This window comes from Diaphorina citri, unplaced genomic scaffold, assembly GCF_000475195.1.
Source record: "Diaphorina citri unplaced genomic scaffold, Diaci psyllid genome assembly version 1.1 scaffold917, whole genome shotgun sequence".
Classification (NCBI taxonomy): domain Eukaryota; kingdom Metazoa; phylum Arthropoda; class Insecta; order Hemiptera; family Psyllidae; genus Diaphorina; species Diaphorina citri.
Genome location: NW_007378348.1, coordinates 91,774 through 107,786, shown reverse-complemented (window position 1 = coordinate 107,786; position 16,013 = coordinate 91,774). Strand labels below are relative to the sequence as shown.

The window sequence follows — 16,013 nt, the reverse complement described above, 5'->3', positions numbered from 1 at the left end:
ATACGAAAATGAAATGACACCCACGGACATTAGGGATTTTTAATGTTTTAACGTTTTTGTGACAAATTCGGTATATATTTTAATTTTATATCTGTGTAACGTTGGTTGCGGGTGCATAATACATATGTAATAATACGTTTCCACTCACTCGGGATTTAAACAAATGGAAACGTACCCCAATGGTACGTGTATGTGTTGCAGTCAGCTATTGAAATTGCGGAACATACATTCAAACAAATAAACATCTAAACCAAATGCAAATGGTCAAGTTAAAACATAGACCTCACTGTCGTTTGGTCAATACCTAATTATTATTATTATTTTTTCAGTAGGAACCTTTGTCACATCATGATTTCTCTCCCCCAGGTTATAGAATGCAAAGCTGCTGTGGCTTGGGAACCCAAGAAGCCACTGTCCCTTGAAACAATTCAAGTTGCACCTCCTAAGGCCGGAGAGGTCCGCATTAAAATTGTGTCAACAGCTATATGTCACACAGATGCTTATACATTGGACGGATTGGATTCTGAAGGGAAATTCCCGTGTGTTTTGGGACACGAGGGAAGTGGCATTGTTGAAAGTGTTGGGGAAGGTGTCACCTCAGTAGCACCAGGTAAGTTTGAAATCCCTCTTAAGTGACAAGCTGAAATAAATAAATGGGAAAGTAGTTGGTACAAACATGTTTAGCTTTCAAGTGAATTTACTTCCAAGTAATAATAAATAATAATAAAAATGGGTCCACTACCCAGTATTATTACTCCTACAAATTTACCTCATATTTTTTCATTACACCTCATTGCATTGTATTAATTATAAATCCCCGTCTTCTTTCATATTATCAGGTGATCATGTGATTCCACTTTACATTCCACAATGCAATGAGTGTAAGTTTTGCAAGTCCAGCAAAACAAACCTGTGCACTAAAATCAGAACTACTCAGCAAGGAAATAAATTATCTTATATCTTTTATCACTCTTTTAAATGTAAAGTAAAAAGTAAACAAAAGTTCAAAAGAAAAAAGAATAAACATGCACATCAGTCGCGATGTGCGCCGTGCATCGGCCATAGCGAACGTTAGATGTAAAATGTCAATACCAATCCTGACATTAAAATAAAAACGGATGTTTAGGTTTCTATCTTTCTATAGTATTATTATAGGTCTCATGAACACAATTGTCCAGATACCAACCACACCTAATGTCCCTTAACTCAAGTGATCCACAGACAGGTGCATTGAATGTGCTAATTTATTTGTTAATTGTGTTCCAGGTTGCAGCTGAGGCACCTCTAGACAAGGTCTCTTCGCGTGCTCTTCCGTCTTTTTTCTGTGTACTATTACTGTCTACCGCGGCTGTTCTACTACCTAACCTCTTCTGGGCTTTACAATTAAAATTACTATATTTTTTATGTTTCAAAAGAGTAGATGTAAGTATTCTATTGAAAAAAAGATTTAAATCTACAAAATTTTCGTGTATTTCCGTCTCCGTCCCTATTCGAAACGTATTAGTGTGCTCGCTGTTGTATGCTGCATTCCATGTCCATGCATTACACATGATGCCTACATATGTTAGACACACTATATAGGAGTTTATGTACATCCCAGCCGTTCCGAGAATGAATCTCATCAATAACTTTTTGCCCCGAGCGGGAATCAATTCCGCGACCTAGTACTTGAAAGGTAACCGCGCTACCTTCCGAGCTTTCTTCGCGTGCTCTTCCGTCTTTTTTCTGTGTACTATTACTGTCTACCGCGGCTGTTCTACTACCTAACCTCTTCTGGGCTTTACAATCAGTGTCTGGAAGAACCAAAGTGAAATATGTATGTGCTACGACACAGACCACACGAGTCTAATGTAGGAGTAGTTTCTGTAAGTATTTTCAGTGTCTGGAAGAACCAAAGTGAAATATGTATGTGCTACGACACAGACCACACGAGTCTAATGTAGGAGTAGTTTAATTGCTACGAAGTAAAAACGGTAGTGAAACACTCATTTTTTCTTTCTCTCTTTAAAGTCCATACAGGGTGTCCACCAATGTATGACCGACTCAAATTGCTCCGAATCTGTTGGAGTTTTCGAAAAATAAAAAAACCGTATCGTCCATACAGGGTGTCCACCAATGTATGACCCACTCAAATTGCTCCGAATCTGTTGGAGTTTTCGAAAAATAAAAAAACCGTATCTCTTCGATTTTTGCAAAGAACTTTTTATAGAAATTCGCGAACTTGGTACCAACTTTGTAATTTCAAATGAGAACCCCAAAATTTTATTGCATATTTTTATTCTACGTAAAATTTCATGTACAATCGACTATTCCTTCAGTTTTTGCGATTCGCGGTTTCGCGATTCCACGAAATATCGTGAACATCAAAACTAACTGAAATGTACCTATGTGACATATCATTTCACAGTGTTTTTCCATCATAAATCATGTGGTAACATCAGATTTAGGATTAAGACCATTTTTCGCGAATCGACAAAGTGATTGAAATGAACTGTGTGACAAATCATTTCATAATTCATAATGTTTTTCCTTCATGAATGATTTAATAACATCAGATTTTGGATTGAGACCATTTTTCGCGAATTCGCGAAATGCTAAGTTCGCGAATTGCCAAAGTGATTGAAATTTCGCGAATTCGCGAAAAATTACCTCGGTCCGAAATCTGATGTTACCTCGTGATTCACGAGGGAAAAACATTGTGAAATGATGTGTCACATGGTACATTTCAATCACTTTGTCGATTCGCGAACTTTGCAAATTTTCGCAAATTCGCGAAAAATGGTCTCAATCCTAAATCTGATGTTACCACATGAATCACATGATATATGAAGGAAAAACATTGTGAAATGATATGTCACACAGGTACATTTCAGTTAGTTTTGATGTTCGCGATATTTCGCGCAATTTGCGAAACCGCGAATCGCAAAAAATGAATGAATAGTCGATTGTACATGAAATTTTACGTGAATAATAATATGCAATAAAAATTTTAGGTTCTCATTTGAAATTACAAAGGTGGTACCAAGTTCGCAGTTTTCGCGAACTTGTTCGCGAATTTCAATATTGCCAAAAAGTTCTTTGCAAAAATCAAAGAGATTCGGTTTTTTTTATTTTTCGAAAACTCCAACAGATTCGGAGCAATTTGAGTGGGTCATACATTGGTGGACACCCTGTATAATAAATGGCTAAGAAGCAGAGTGGACTAAGTCCAAAAAAAGCGTTTTGAGATAAATGGAGTTAAATTTTAGGACTAATCAAAGAGCCATTTTTTATCCTATAGGAAGGAAAGTAATGTAATCGGATCAAAATATCGATGGTCAGATTTTAGTGTCAAAACACGTTTTGAGGTCCCTAGAGGACTCTCATTTCAACACTAATGTGAAGTTAGCAACCAATTAAAAAGTAAAAATAAGATCTTTTTGTGCTGTTTCCAACGATGTACAATACTCAAAAAGTCAATTTTTGGACTTGGTCCGCTCTGAATTTTACCCATTCATTATATTTGAGTGGTGTATGTTGTGACTCTCATTTCAACACTAATGTGAAGTTAGCAACCAATTAAAAAGTAAAAATAAGATCTTTTTGTGCTGTTTCCAACGATGTACAATATTCAAAAAGTCAATTTTTGGACTTGGTCCGCTCTGAATTTTACCCATTCATTATATTTGAGTGGTGTATGTTGTATTACAGGAGAGGAACAATGCAGTGCCTGTTGCCATTCTCATGTACAGAGATGGAGTGGGTGAAGGTCAAATCAATCAAGTTATTGAACACGAGCTCGATCAAATCCAGGTAAATATCATATATACAACACCATCTTACATTATTGAATTGAAAAAACAAGTCCTGTTATCTTTTAAAGGCTCCCTTGCTAAAATAAGATCCTGACTCCATAGAAATCCTTATTGAATCTCTGAGATACTAATGTACTTAAATGTATACTTACCACTTAATCTAAACAATGAATCAGAGCTCAATGACCATGCAGGTAAAAGAGTCAACATTTACCAATCAATTACATAAGACTTGTTTTAATTGCCAGAATAAAGAGAATTTTCAGTCCCGTGCTGATGTGATGGCAGTATAAACAAGATATATATTGTATTATAATGTGTATGTAACTGTTACAGAAAGCAATTGCTGATCTCAATATGTATGAAGCCAACAAGATCCCCCTCTCATTCGTGATTGTTACCAAACGTATCAGTACTCGTATCATGACTGATTCTGATAACCCAATGCCTGGCTCCGTAGTAGATGATGTCATTACAAGTCCAGAGCGTTATGACTTCTTCCTCGTATCTCAATCCGTCAATCAGGGCACCGTATCACCTACCTACTACAATGTCATTCATGATACTGTCCCACAATTCAATCCGGATCGACTTCAGCGTATTACGTACAAAATGTGCCATCTCTACTACAACTGGTCGGTAAGTATACCTACATATCACACTGTGCAAAACAGTTTCAACTTGTTTAAGTAAGTTTCCAAATGTGGACTTGAACTTGATGATTTTTCAATTCCATTTAGATTTCCTGTTTGTTTGTTTACTTTTTTCGTGATAATTGTTATTCCCTCTAATACACGGACACGATTTTTTTCCGACCGACACAAAATGTAGAAATTTTAAATTGAGTGTTCTCACCGGAGAGAAACCCGACTCCGACCAGAACCAGAAAGTGAAGATACGACACGACTTTTTCTCGAAGGCATGGTCGCATGGTACACCACACCGGTAGTAGAGCCGAGTTGCCAGTTCACACATCTACTCAATGCAATATGGCAACACTGTCTGCACAATGCAACTTGGCAACACTCCAACACTGTTCCCCGATTCCCCGGTAAAAAATTCAAAGTTCAAAAAGTTTTTTTTTGTCTGATAAGAGTGAAAAACTGAAAAAGGAAGTAAAGCGATAAAAGTCTGATAATCAGTGACTGATAACGACATTAATCAGGTTCTAAACTCATCTCAGAGTGTATTGTTTCCTGACAGTTTTCATACATTTGTATTAATTCAAACCGTGGGAAAATCTTGGAAAAGTAGACTGGAAATTTTGAAAAATTGGACTGGAAAACCGGGAAAAGTCAGGGAATTTTATTTTTCCATTTTGGTAGACACCCTGTCATTATTGTTTGCAGAAATGTACAGTGGTGCTTGTTATAATGGATGTTGTATTGTTTGATTTGTGTTTCAGGGAACTGTACGCGTACCAGCACCATGTCAATATGCTCACAAGTTGGCATTCCTGTGTGGTCAGAACTTGCATCGTGCCCCATCCACACAACTCGAGAATCTGCTTCACTTCCTCTAAACATCTCCTCCTGTGTGGTCAGAACTTGCATCGTGCCCCATCCACACAACTCGAGAATCTGCTTCACTTCCTCTAAACATCTCCTCCTCCTCCTCACAACTCGAGAATCTGCTTCACTTCCTCTAAACATCTCCTCCTCCTCCTTCTTCTTCTTCTTCTTCTTCTTCTTCTTCTTCTTCTTCTTCTTCTTCTTCTTCTCCTTCTCCTTCTCCTTCTCCTTCACTCCTTGTTACTTTTCTCATTTCTTCTCTTCCTTCCCATATTCCACTCACATGTTGATTAAACTGTCATTGTGAGTTTAACAATTTGATGGCTGTAAGTGTGTTGTTGGAGAGTTACTATTACCTATGAATATTGTTCTCATGCTAGAGATATTTGTGTATTGGAATATCCTAGAGTCGTTTAGAAACACCTCTTGGTGACGAAATCTCTAGTTTGACACAATTTTTCAAACAATTCTCAGTGGTTTTATAAATTTTGTGTTGGCGACTCTCGTCTTCAAAATGGCATTTAAAATTCTTGAACCACTATATTTCTTCATAATCATTTTGTAAGAGTTTCAAACCAAGGTGTCTTTTTTTTATTTTATGTGGTATGATTATGATGTCAGATTGACTGCTTTGTCTGTTAAGGAACAGGACACGCCAGCAGTGTAATTCTAATGGTTCTTAGTTTGTACTCCCAATAGATAGTAGATTATTAAGAAGTTGTTTTTTTTTTTTTTGACATTTAGTTTCCTACATTTTCCTTTACTTTTGTATTATTATTTTATTACTTTGAAGTTTACTTTTTCATTTTGATGAATGGACGAATATTTTTTGTCCCTTTTATATTAAACCTTGGAGAGCTCGAGGTATCCAAATTATTTTCTATGTTTAGATTTCTCGACATTTATATTATTACTTCAGTTTCAGTGTCATTATCACCTAGATACAGATACAGTCACCACATTCCATTTGTAGGCAATATTTCAGAGTTTAGATGGAATAACTTTAATGTTCCTATTACTTTCGTGACCTCTTCTTAATCTTGAAAATTGTCTTCTACCCAAGCAGGGTAGGTACATCTTTTTTTTTCGTGCTAAAAACTGGATATCTCTGTCTAGCTTCCTCAGGGTGTCTGGCTCAAAATGAGTTGGTTGACAGCAGTGCTGTGACACTTATCTACATACAAATCATTCTTACTTTACTGAGTATTATTATTATTTTTCGTCACGTTAAGACTAGTTTCAGTACAAATTACTTATTTTTGTTGTTAGACTTGTGTTAGTTCTCCTCAAAGGAAAATGGCATGATTGGTAAGCTGTGTAATTCTCCTCTCAGAGGAGATTATAGATTACGTGAGAAAGAGTACCCTATGTTCCAAGAATTGGGATAGAAAGAACTCAAGGGTATACGAGGGTCATAAATGTGGTACCTAATTTATCTATTTACTTGGATCAAAAATTTGCAACCAAAATTGGACCTGGGACACCAAATTTCAAGGATTGAGGTGTTTTGATCCAAGGAAAATGTGTACCAAATTTCATCAAAATCGGACTAGACAATCGGGAGTTATTGCGGAACATACATTCAAACAAATAAACATCTAAACCAAATGCAAATGGTCAAGTTAAAACATAGACCTCACTGTCGTTTGGTCAATAATTATTATTATTATTATTATTATTGTTATTATTATTATTAGAAAAGAACAAAATAATATTTTTAGACTTTGCATCAGGTTCGCTCGTCATGTAAATAATAATTTGTAATGGTCAGGACCACACAATTACCCTATGTTCAGTTAGTTTTCGTTTTGTTCAATAATTTCATTTCTAAGACTGAAACAAGTTTTTTGTCATTAGAATTGGTACTTACTGACTTACTCTGTATAGCCAGTAAGATTCATTTGTATCATTCACATGAAAAGAACAGGTTTTCACTTCAGAAAAAATTAAAACGCCCTTTTGCGAACCAGAAAAATTTGAACCTTCAAAGTGTGAAGACATCCGTATATTTTTAAATAATTATGATTTGTGTTCTCGTTTAAATCATTGGACGGATGAGTTAAAATGTAGATTTTTTCCTCTTTATTTGGAGGGCTCTGCGCAAACTTGGTATGACAATTTTCAAACCGCAGTTGGTAATGAAAACTTTAGTTGGGAAAATTTGGTACAAGAGTTTAAGAGAGCGGGCCCCCCCTTAGGCATAATCCTGGTTACGCCCATGGGTACTAGGTATCTCCATACCTAGTAAATACTTATCTTTGTGGTTGGGTTGTGAAAGGACTAGTTGAGACAGGATATTGTTTCTACAGTTTGGCATGGGAGTGGTAACTTAAAAACAAGGTTAGTTTACCAAGAAAGGCCCATACACAAAGGTGGGTGAGTAAGTACATATTAATTTCAGTAGGATACTGTGGTTTGTGTTTTCATTCAGAATATAAACTGTAACATCTCATGTTATAGTTGTCTTTAATTATTGTCCTTCATGTGTATCTATGTAGTACCTGCTTGATAAATATTCTTTGTACATGTGCTTCCAGGGTGAAGGTGTAATGCCTGATGGAACAACTAGATTCACATGCAAGGGACAACAACTTTATCATTTCATGGGATGCTCCACATTTAGTGAATACACTGTAGTTGCTGAAATCTCTCTCTGCAAGGTAAGAACTAAACCTAATCTTTCACAAAAGTTGGAACACATTTTTAAGGGATGACAAAGTTTATAATTTATTTTGTTAGGGCCTGGTTGACATTACACGTTTTTTTTTTTTTTTTTTTTAAAAAAGTGAAAATTTTTCCATTTCGTCCATTTTTTGTATTTTATTATTCACTTCCCCTCCTTTTCTTTTGGATATTTGAGTGAAAAAATTTTCACCTCTGTTGGAAGAGAAAAAAACTTGTGTCATTTTGTCACCATCTTTTTTTTTTTTTTCACCTCTGTTGGAAGAGAAAAAAACTTGTGTCATTTTGTCACCATCTTTTTTTTTCCAACGAATCCACTTTTTTTATTATTAGCATTTGAACTAGTAAATGGAAGAAGAAATCAGCTGACTTTGCATTTTATTATCCAGTACAAAAAGCACTGTGGTGGGGATAAAAAAAGTTACCACAGTGGAATATTTTGGATTAGGAAAAATTTCCGTTTCACATAAATAAAATACCCCTATACTTACCTCCACAAATGTAAACCATGGGTGTTTTATTGGCATCTTTTTCCTTGTCCATGTCTGATGCAAAATTTACTTTCAAGAAGTTTCAGTATTTATGAGGAAGCTTAGCTGTCCTGAAAGTTAAAAACAGGTAAAACAAATCAACAAATGATGGAATATTAAAATTGATGAGATAGTGTTACCATGGGACATGTCACTGAATGATTGTAAATTATTTTATTTTGAGGCATGTCAAAAAAAAAGTGGATCCCTCGCTAAGATCTCAACCATTTTAAGGGTAATGGGTCAGGGGCATGTATAACAAACATGATAGATTTGTAAAGCTAAACAAAAGAAGCTGAAGTCATGGGGACTTCAGTCATAATTTGCTGGCACTGTGGTGGGGATAAAAAAAGTTACCACAGTGGAATATTTTGGATTAGGAAAAATTTCCGTTTCACATAAATAAAATACCCCTATTCATTATGTGTAGTGAACAATATTGGACTCTCTTAGCATTCATGACATTGACTTTTACTTTAGTCCATAGTTTGATTGTTGAGGAATTGAAAAGATCTTTACTTAGTTTTTCTTTCTAAACACTGCAATTTTTTGTCTAAATACAAAAAGGGAGATATAACTTACTCGATAGTGATAGGTAGTGAACCCTTGTACATAGACAGAGTAACCTATTGTCACAGTAATATTTGATCATTTTAAATAAAAAATGGGGGATCTTTTATCCTGTTGGTTAAGTGCTGAAAACAGTAATGAACCAATCAAAAAAGACATGGATCAACATTAACTTGTCAAAACTAACAAAAGTGACTGTGAAATTGTAACTAAAAAGTAAATATTGATGATGATTGTTGGTGATGATGGCTTCTACAATCTTTTGATAAAAGTTACCACATACATAATGTGTTATGTCATACAACCTGATCCATCAAGATAGATGCTTCTTAGAAGCTCTTTTAGGAACTGTCTGAAACTCTAATTTCTAGATGCTGTAAAGTAGTGTAAAGGTATTGGTAATTTTACATTCAAGACTGTAGAACAAATAGGATTTGTCAAAAAGACTTGTGTTAATGTATGAAAGAAATTTGGATCCTTTTCCTCAACAATAAAAATAATCCCAAAATGTCCATTATCTTGGCTGCTGAAATATGTCCAAGACCCATCAAACAGAGTTTTTGTGTATGTGCATTGTATAATTCAGTTTTCACATGGGAATTTATATTTCAGATTGGACAACTGTAATAGTAGAATCACACTATTTGTTTCCATGCACCTCCTAAGGCCGGAGAGGTTTTTGTTTTATTTGCAATATCTATCAGCTTTCATTTTGCTTCTTCTATCAAGCATTGTTTCATGTAGATAGCCCTGAGCTTTGGCTTCCTTCAGAACAGCAATATTGTCACTGTTCAGCTTGATTTTCTTATCCTGGAATTTTTGGAATTTCTTGACATAGTTGAGCTCAATATCAGACAGTTTGTTTGTTCTTTCTTCTTCTGGAATGTCATCATCCTTGTCCAAATTTTTCAGATGTAAACTGTTTGATCTCAACTTAACCATTTCATTTTTACCTGAAGAAGAAAAAAGTCAAATATATTTGATAAACATAGAGGAAACCAACATTTTACTCTTGGGGTTTCTTTTCTTTCTTTTTTTACCATGACAGTTTTATTTGTATCATTTTCCCGTACCTAAGTATTCATTTGTGTTTGCTTGTGATTGATTTTCTTGTATCAGTACCTAATAATTAACTTGGAAATTTTCTCTTTGTCTTGTATTGCTTACCATGAAACACTTTGTTCATGGTTGTACTTCCTCATACCTACCTGCTTTTCTAGAAGTAGCCACTATACTGTCGTCTTGTTCCGAAACACTCATGAAACATTGATTAGCTCCAAGCAGTGCCATATTGTCATCTTCAAACACAGGCTCCCACTGTTCAAGTGGACCAACAGCATCTGATCTTCCCGTGACTCGGCCATTCTTGTCAATGGACAAATATTTATCAAACCCAGACTTGAATGCTACTTTTGAATCATTCACTAGAATGGCTGTGAAAATCTCTTCTGGAGAAGGTCCCTCTTTGTCCTCGTGAATTGCTGGAATACATTCAAAATATAAGTGTCATATTTCCCTCTTTGTCCTTGTGAATTGCTGGAATACATTCAAAATATAAGTGTCATATTTCCCTCTTTGTCCTTGTGAATTGCTGGAATACATTCAAAATATAAGTGTCATATTTCCCTCTTTGTCCTCGTGAATTGCTGGAATACATTCAAAATATAAGTGTCATATTTCCCTCTTTGTCCTTGTGACTTGCTAGAATATATTCAAAATATAAGTGTCATATTTCCCTCTTTGTCCTTGTGAATTGCTGGAATACATTCAAAATATAAGTGTCATATCTTCAATATACACTGATGAGGTTATCAAATATTATTTATACACATTAAGTCAACAGATTTGCTTGGAACATACTTGAGAAACATTTGAGCCCTCTTTGTCCTCGTGAATTGCTGGAATACATTCAAAATATAAGTGTCATATTTCCCTCTTTGTCCTTGTGAATTGCTGGAATACATGCAAAATATAAGTGTCATTTATACACATTAAGTCAACAGATTTGCTTGGAACATACTTGACAAACATTTGAGAAAACACTATTGAAAACAATGAAAACCTGTATGTGTATACTAACCTCCCAGAATGAATAATCCATTATCCAGAGCAGACACAAATGTTCTTTTTCCAAATTCAATGCTTATGGCTCCAACGATATCTTTAATATGCTTCACTTGGGTCCAACCCGCATAGTTCTCAATATCTGGATCAACTTGCTTTGAGTTTGAACCGTGTGCTTGAGTGTCACTCTTGTTTTTCTTTTTCTTCTTGGCGGGTTTTTCTCCTTTGAGCACCAACTTTCCACGTTTGACTGCTTGGTATTCAGACATAATATTGGATATAGGTACCTAATGTTTGGTAGAGTGAAGAGTTCTATGCTTTGCCCTAGGCTAGGGGGTTGTTTTTCATGGTGGTCCTCAAGCTTGTAAGGTGTACTAGAAGATGAGTGTTTTACTATGAGTAGATGATAGCTACCTACTCTGATACAAACCTGTTCACTTAAATACATACACTGAATTAAATTTAATCAAGGAAATAAGTAGATGATAGCTACCTACTCTGATACAAACCTGTTCACTTAAATACATACACTGAATTAAATTTAATCAAGGAAATAAATTATCTTTTATCACTCTTTTAAATGTAAAGTAAAAAGTAAACAAAAGTTCAAAAGAAAAAAAGAATAAACGTGCACATCAGTCGCGATGTGCGCCGTGCATCGGCCATAGCGAACGTTAGATGTAAAATGTCAATAGCAATCCTGACATTCCCTTAACTCAAATGATCCACAGAGCCACAGACTGGTGCATTGAATGTGCTGTCTCATGAACACAATTGTCCAGATACCAACCACACCTAATGTCCCTTAACTCAAGTGATCCACAGACAGGTGCATTGAATGTGCTAAATTTATTTGTTGTGTTCCAGGTTGCAGCTGAGGCACCTCTAGACAAGGTGTGCTTGCTAGGGTGTGGTGTATCTACTGGGTATGGTGCTGTATTGATTATTTGTTGTGTTCCAGGTTGCAGCTGAGGCACCTCTAGACAAGGTGTGCTTGCTAGGGTGTGGTGTATCTACAGGGTATGGTGCTGTATTGATTATTTGTTATGTTCCAGGTTGCAGCTGAGGCACCTCTAGACAAGGTGTGCTTGCTAGGGTGTGGTGTATCTACAGGGTATGGTGCGGTATTGATTATTTCTTGTGTTCCAGGTTGCAGCTGAGGCACCTCTAGACAAGGTGTGCTTGCTAGGGTGTGGTGAATCTACTGGGTATGGTGCTGTATTGATTATTTGTTGTGTTCCAGGTTGCAGCTGAGGCACCTCTGGAAAAGGTGTGCTTGCTAGGGTGTGGTGTATCTACTGGGTATGGTGCTGTATTGATTATTTGTTGTGTTTCAGGTTGCAGCTGAGGCACCTCTGGACAAGGTGTGCTTGCTAGGGTGTGGTGTATCTACTGGGTATGGTGCTGTATTGATTATTTGTTATGTTCCAGGTTGCAGCTGAGGCACCTCTAGACAAGGTGTGCTTGCTAGGACAAACCCAGACAAACTTGAAACAGGTGAGACACAAACCCAGACAAATTTGAAACAGGTGAGATACAAACCCAGACAAACTTGAAACAGGTGAGACACAAACCCAGACAAATTTGAAACAGGTGAGATACAAACCCAGACAAACTTGAAACAGGTGAGACACAAACCCAGACAAATTTGAAACAGGTGAGATACAAACCCAGACAAACTTGAAACAGGTGAGATACAAACCCAGACAAATTTGAAACAGGTGAGATGCAAACCCAGACAAATTTGAAACAGGTGAGACACTACCTCAGATTTGAATTTTTCCCAACTTTTTACATAGGAATCGACCATTTATTTATAATTTTTACCCATTTGCAACTGCTCCATTGGAAACAGGTGAGACACAAACCCAGACAAATTTGAAACAGGTGAAACACAAACCCAGACAAATTGGAAACAGGTGAGATGCAAACCCAGACAAATTTGAAACAGGTGAGACACAAACCCAGACAATCTTGAAACAGGTGAGATACAAACCCAGACAAATTGGAAACAGGTGAGACACAAACCCAGACAAACTTGAAACAGGTGAGACACAAACCCAGACAAATTGGAAACAGGTGAGACACAAACCCAGACAAACTTGAAACAGGTGAAACACAAACCCAGACAAATTGGAAACAGGTGAGATACAAACCCAGACAAACTTGAAACAGGTGAGATGCATACCCAGACAAATTGGAAACAGGTGAGACACAAACCCAGACAAATTTGAAACAGGTGAGATGCAAACTTAGACAAATTTGAAACAGGTGAAACACAAACCCAGACAAATTGGAAACAGGTGAGACACAAACCCAGACAAATTTGAAACAGGTGAGATACAAACCCAGACAAACTTGAAACAGGTGAGACACAAACCCAGACAAATTTGAAACAGGTGAGACACAAACCCAGACAAATTGGAAACAGGTGAGACACAAACCCAGACAAATTTTTAAAATTTCTTACCTGTATTAATAAGACCTTGTTTAGACTGCGGGAGTAAAGTGTGTGTTTTTCATGTGTGTGTGTGTGTGGGGGGGGGAGTTTGTGCCTTTTTATTTTTTGTTTTCCTTTGTATTTGTATTCTTTGTACATATTCCATTTTTAAAATTATTGTACCAAATACATAAGACCTTGTTTAGACTGCAGGGTATATTCTATTCTATTCTATAAAAGTAACTGTCATCTGCCCACTATGTAATCTGCAAGCAATTATGAACGCAGAACATTAAATTTATTAATGTCCTGGCCTTTCAAACAATGACAACTTGGTAGCAAAGTATTTTCTTTTTCTTCTTGGCGGGTTTTTCTCCTTTGAGCACCAACTTTCCACGTTTGACTGCTTGGTATTCAGACATAATATTGGATATACTAAATCCAAAGTTTCAGCCATTGGTCCGTGTGTGTGTGTGTGTGTCTGTCTGTAAACAAAATATCTCGAGAACGGTAAGAGCTAGCGACTTGAAATTTGGTATGTGTATAGGAGTTTATGTACATCCCAGCCGTTCCGAGAATGAATCTCATCAATAACTTTTTGCCCCGAGCGGGAATCAATTCCGCGACCTATAGTACTTGAAAGGCAACCGCGCTACCTTCCGAGCTATCTGTCTGTCTGTAAACAAAATATCTCGAGAACGGTAAGAGCTAGCGACTTGAAATTTGGTATGTAGCTGTCAAATGTGACAAGGATGATGCGACACGAAACTTTTGGTTAAGATCGGTGCTTTGGTTGGCGGCATTTTACCGTTCCGAGCTTACTAGCTTAGCCACACGGCACTAAAGACGAGAAAACGGGTGTTGATTTGGTGAGAAATTCGCACTAATTTTGTGTTCTGTAGGAATATATTGGGGGGGTATTTTTCAAAGCCTACAATAGATCAGTTGCATTTACTTGGGTGATGTTTCAAAGTCATAGAGCAGGAAAAATGAGGACCAACGGAATTTTTTTCTTCTACGACTTCTAGACCCCGAGATAAATCGATTTAAAAAATACCGGTAAATCGTGAACTTTGACGTCACAGCATACGCTCCCGTAGGCGATGACGTCACATCAAATGTCCCGAGCAAAGCTCCCTCGCAGGCAACGCGATGATTTGCCAGCACCAGATGGTCCCATGATTGCTGTCAGTTCTCCTGATTGGAAACAGCCGGATACGCCATTGAGAATGTGTTTTTCTGAAACAACGAGATTAAATAAATACTGTTTGATAGAATATCAAATAAAATTTATAGAGATGCATAGAACCATCCGCATGACTGCTCATATGATGATGATGATGATATAATTATGTGCCTATCTACTTTTTGAATAAGGGTTTTTTTTTTTTTTTTTTTTTTAAGGTTTGATAGAGGGAACTGTAACCGCTAATTTCTTAACGTCTTGAAAGTGAAGAGAGAAGGAAGATAAGAGAAAGCCAGCCGTTCCAAGGGCAAACCTTATATGTTTAGGATAAAATTCGGCCCCGCGACCTAGCGCTTACGAGGTAGATGCGCTACCCACCAAACTAACGGCTGGCGATAAAGGTGGTTTTACAGGATGAATATTTTTTTAACTTTGTACCAGTGAGGCTGGAGTAAAAGCCACCTTGCTGTTTTACATTCAAACAGTGTTGTTTTGATTACAGAGGGCAGCACTGGAGTCTTGTCACAAGGGCTGGGGTGTATCTACTATCATAGGCGTGGCTGCAGCAGGGCAGGAAATCTCTACCCGACCGTTTCAACTGGTAACAGGTCGCACTTGGAAGGGTACAGCGTTTGGTGGTTGGAAATCTCGTGACAGTGTTCCACGCCTGGTCAACCAATACTTGGATGGGAAGCTCATGTTGGATGAGTTTGTATCTCATGTGATGAACTTTGATAAAATCAACGCTGGATTTGATCTGCTTCATTCTGGCAAAAGGTAACTTGTGTGTTTTATTGAACTAGGTCGCGGGTGCGATTCCCGCCCGGGCCGAATTTTATCCTTATCAGACAAGGTTCGTTCTCGGAAGGGCTGGCTTTCTCCTATCCCGCTCTCCTTTTCTTTTCGATTTCAGGACAGTAAAAACTCCATTGTTACAGTTCTATCTATCAAAACTCTTTGAAATAATAAAGTAAGTACCTACTTTGTATTATAAGACAACTTGGTTTGTTCTGTTTCAGCATAAGAACAGTTCTCAATTATTAAGGCAAGAAATTACGTCCTGGATCATCTTAATCTTCACTTGAACCCTTCCTATAGAACTCACTCTCAACGTTTCCACTCCATACATATGTATATTAGGAGCTAGATTATAAATGTTTCTGATCTCACCACTTTTATAGGCCGACATTTTTGGATAGGAACTTGGCCTTTTTTTTCACATTTGTGTTTTTGTGG

The 16,013-nt window shown here is 36.9% G+C and overlaps 3 protein-coding genes across 10 annotated transcripts; 2 read left to right on the top strand and 1 right to left on the bottom strand.

Moving 5' to 3' along the window:
* Positions 1–333: 333 nt before the first annotated feature.
* LOC103513050 (alcohol dehydrogenase class-3) lies at positions 334–15,900 on the top strand. Its single transcript, XM_026826343.1, has 7 exons — positions 334–610; positions 840–934; positions 7,840–7,965; positions 12,395–12,481; positions 12,583–12,648; positions 15,274–15,554; positions 15,797–15,900. Exons 1-7 carry the CDS (start codon positions 349–351, stop codon positions 15,819–15,821), a joined length of 942 nt encoding a protein of 313 aa, XP_026682144.1. The 5' UTR covers positions 334–348; the 3' UTR covers positions 15,822–15,900.
* Positions 3,641–6,606, top strand: LOC113468989 (piwi-like protein Siwi). 6 transcript variants are annotated; one of them, XM_026826354.1, is made up of 5 exons: positions 3,641–3,792; positions 4,131–4,433; positions 5,200–5,257; positions 5,334–5,394; positions 5,445–6,606. In XM_026826354.1, exons 1-4 carry the CDS (start codon positions 3,724–3,726, stop codon positions 5,390–5,392), a joined length of 489 nt encoding a protein of 162 aa, XP_026682155.1. In that variant the 5' UTR covers positions 3,641–3,723; the 3' UTR covers positions 5,393–5,394; positions 5,445–6,606. The 6 variants fall into 6 exon arrangements, with proteins under 6 accessions (XP_026682155.1, XP_026682154.1, XP_026682153.1 ...); XM_026826353.1 differs by having other exon boundaries at positions 5,334–5,399; positions 5,447–6,606; XM_026826352.1 differs by having other exon boundaries at positions 5,334–5,405; positions 5,447–6,606.
* LOC103513046 (protein FRG1 homolog) lies at positions 8,887–11,787 on the bottom strand. Of its 3 annotated transcripts, none has more exons than XM_017445657.2 (4): positions 11,661–11,787; positions 11,168–11,581; positions 10,296–10,568; positions 8,887–10,040 (listed from the first exon to the last, which is right to left on the bottom strand). In XM_017445657.2, the coding sequence occupies exons 2-4, from the start codon at positions 11,418–11,420 to the stop codon at positions 9,772–9,774; spliced, it is 795 nt and encodes a 264-aa protein (XP_017301146.1). In that variant the 5' UTR covers positions 11,421–11,581; positions 11,661–11,787; the 3' UTR covers positions 8,887–9,771. The 3 variants fall into 3 exon arrangements, with proteins under 3 accessions (XP_017301146.1, XP_026682149.1, XP_008476075.1); XM_026826348.1 differs by having other exon boundaries at positions 11,168–11,565; positions 11,645–11,722; XM_008477853.2 differs by lacking the exon at positions 11,661–11,787 and having other exon boundaries at positions 11,168–11,633.
* Positions 15,901–16,013: the final 113 nt, after the last annotated feature.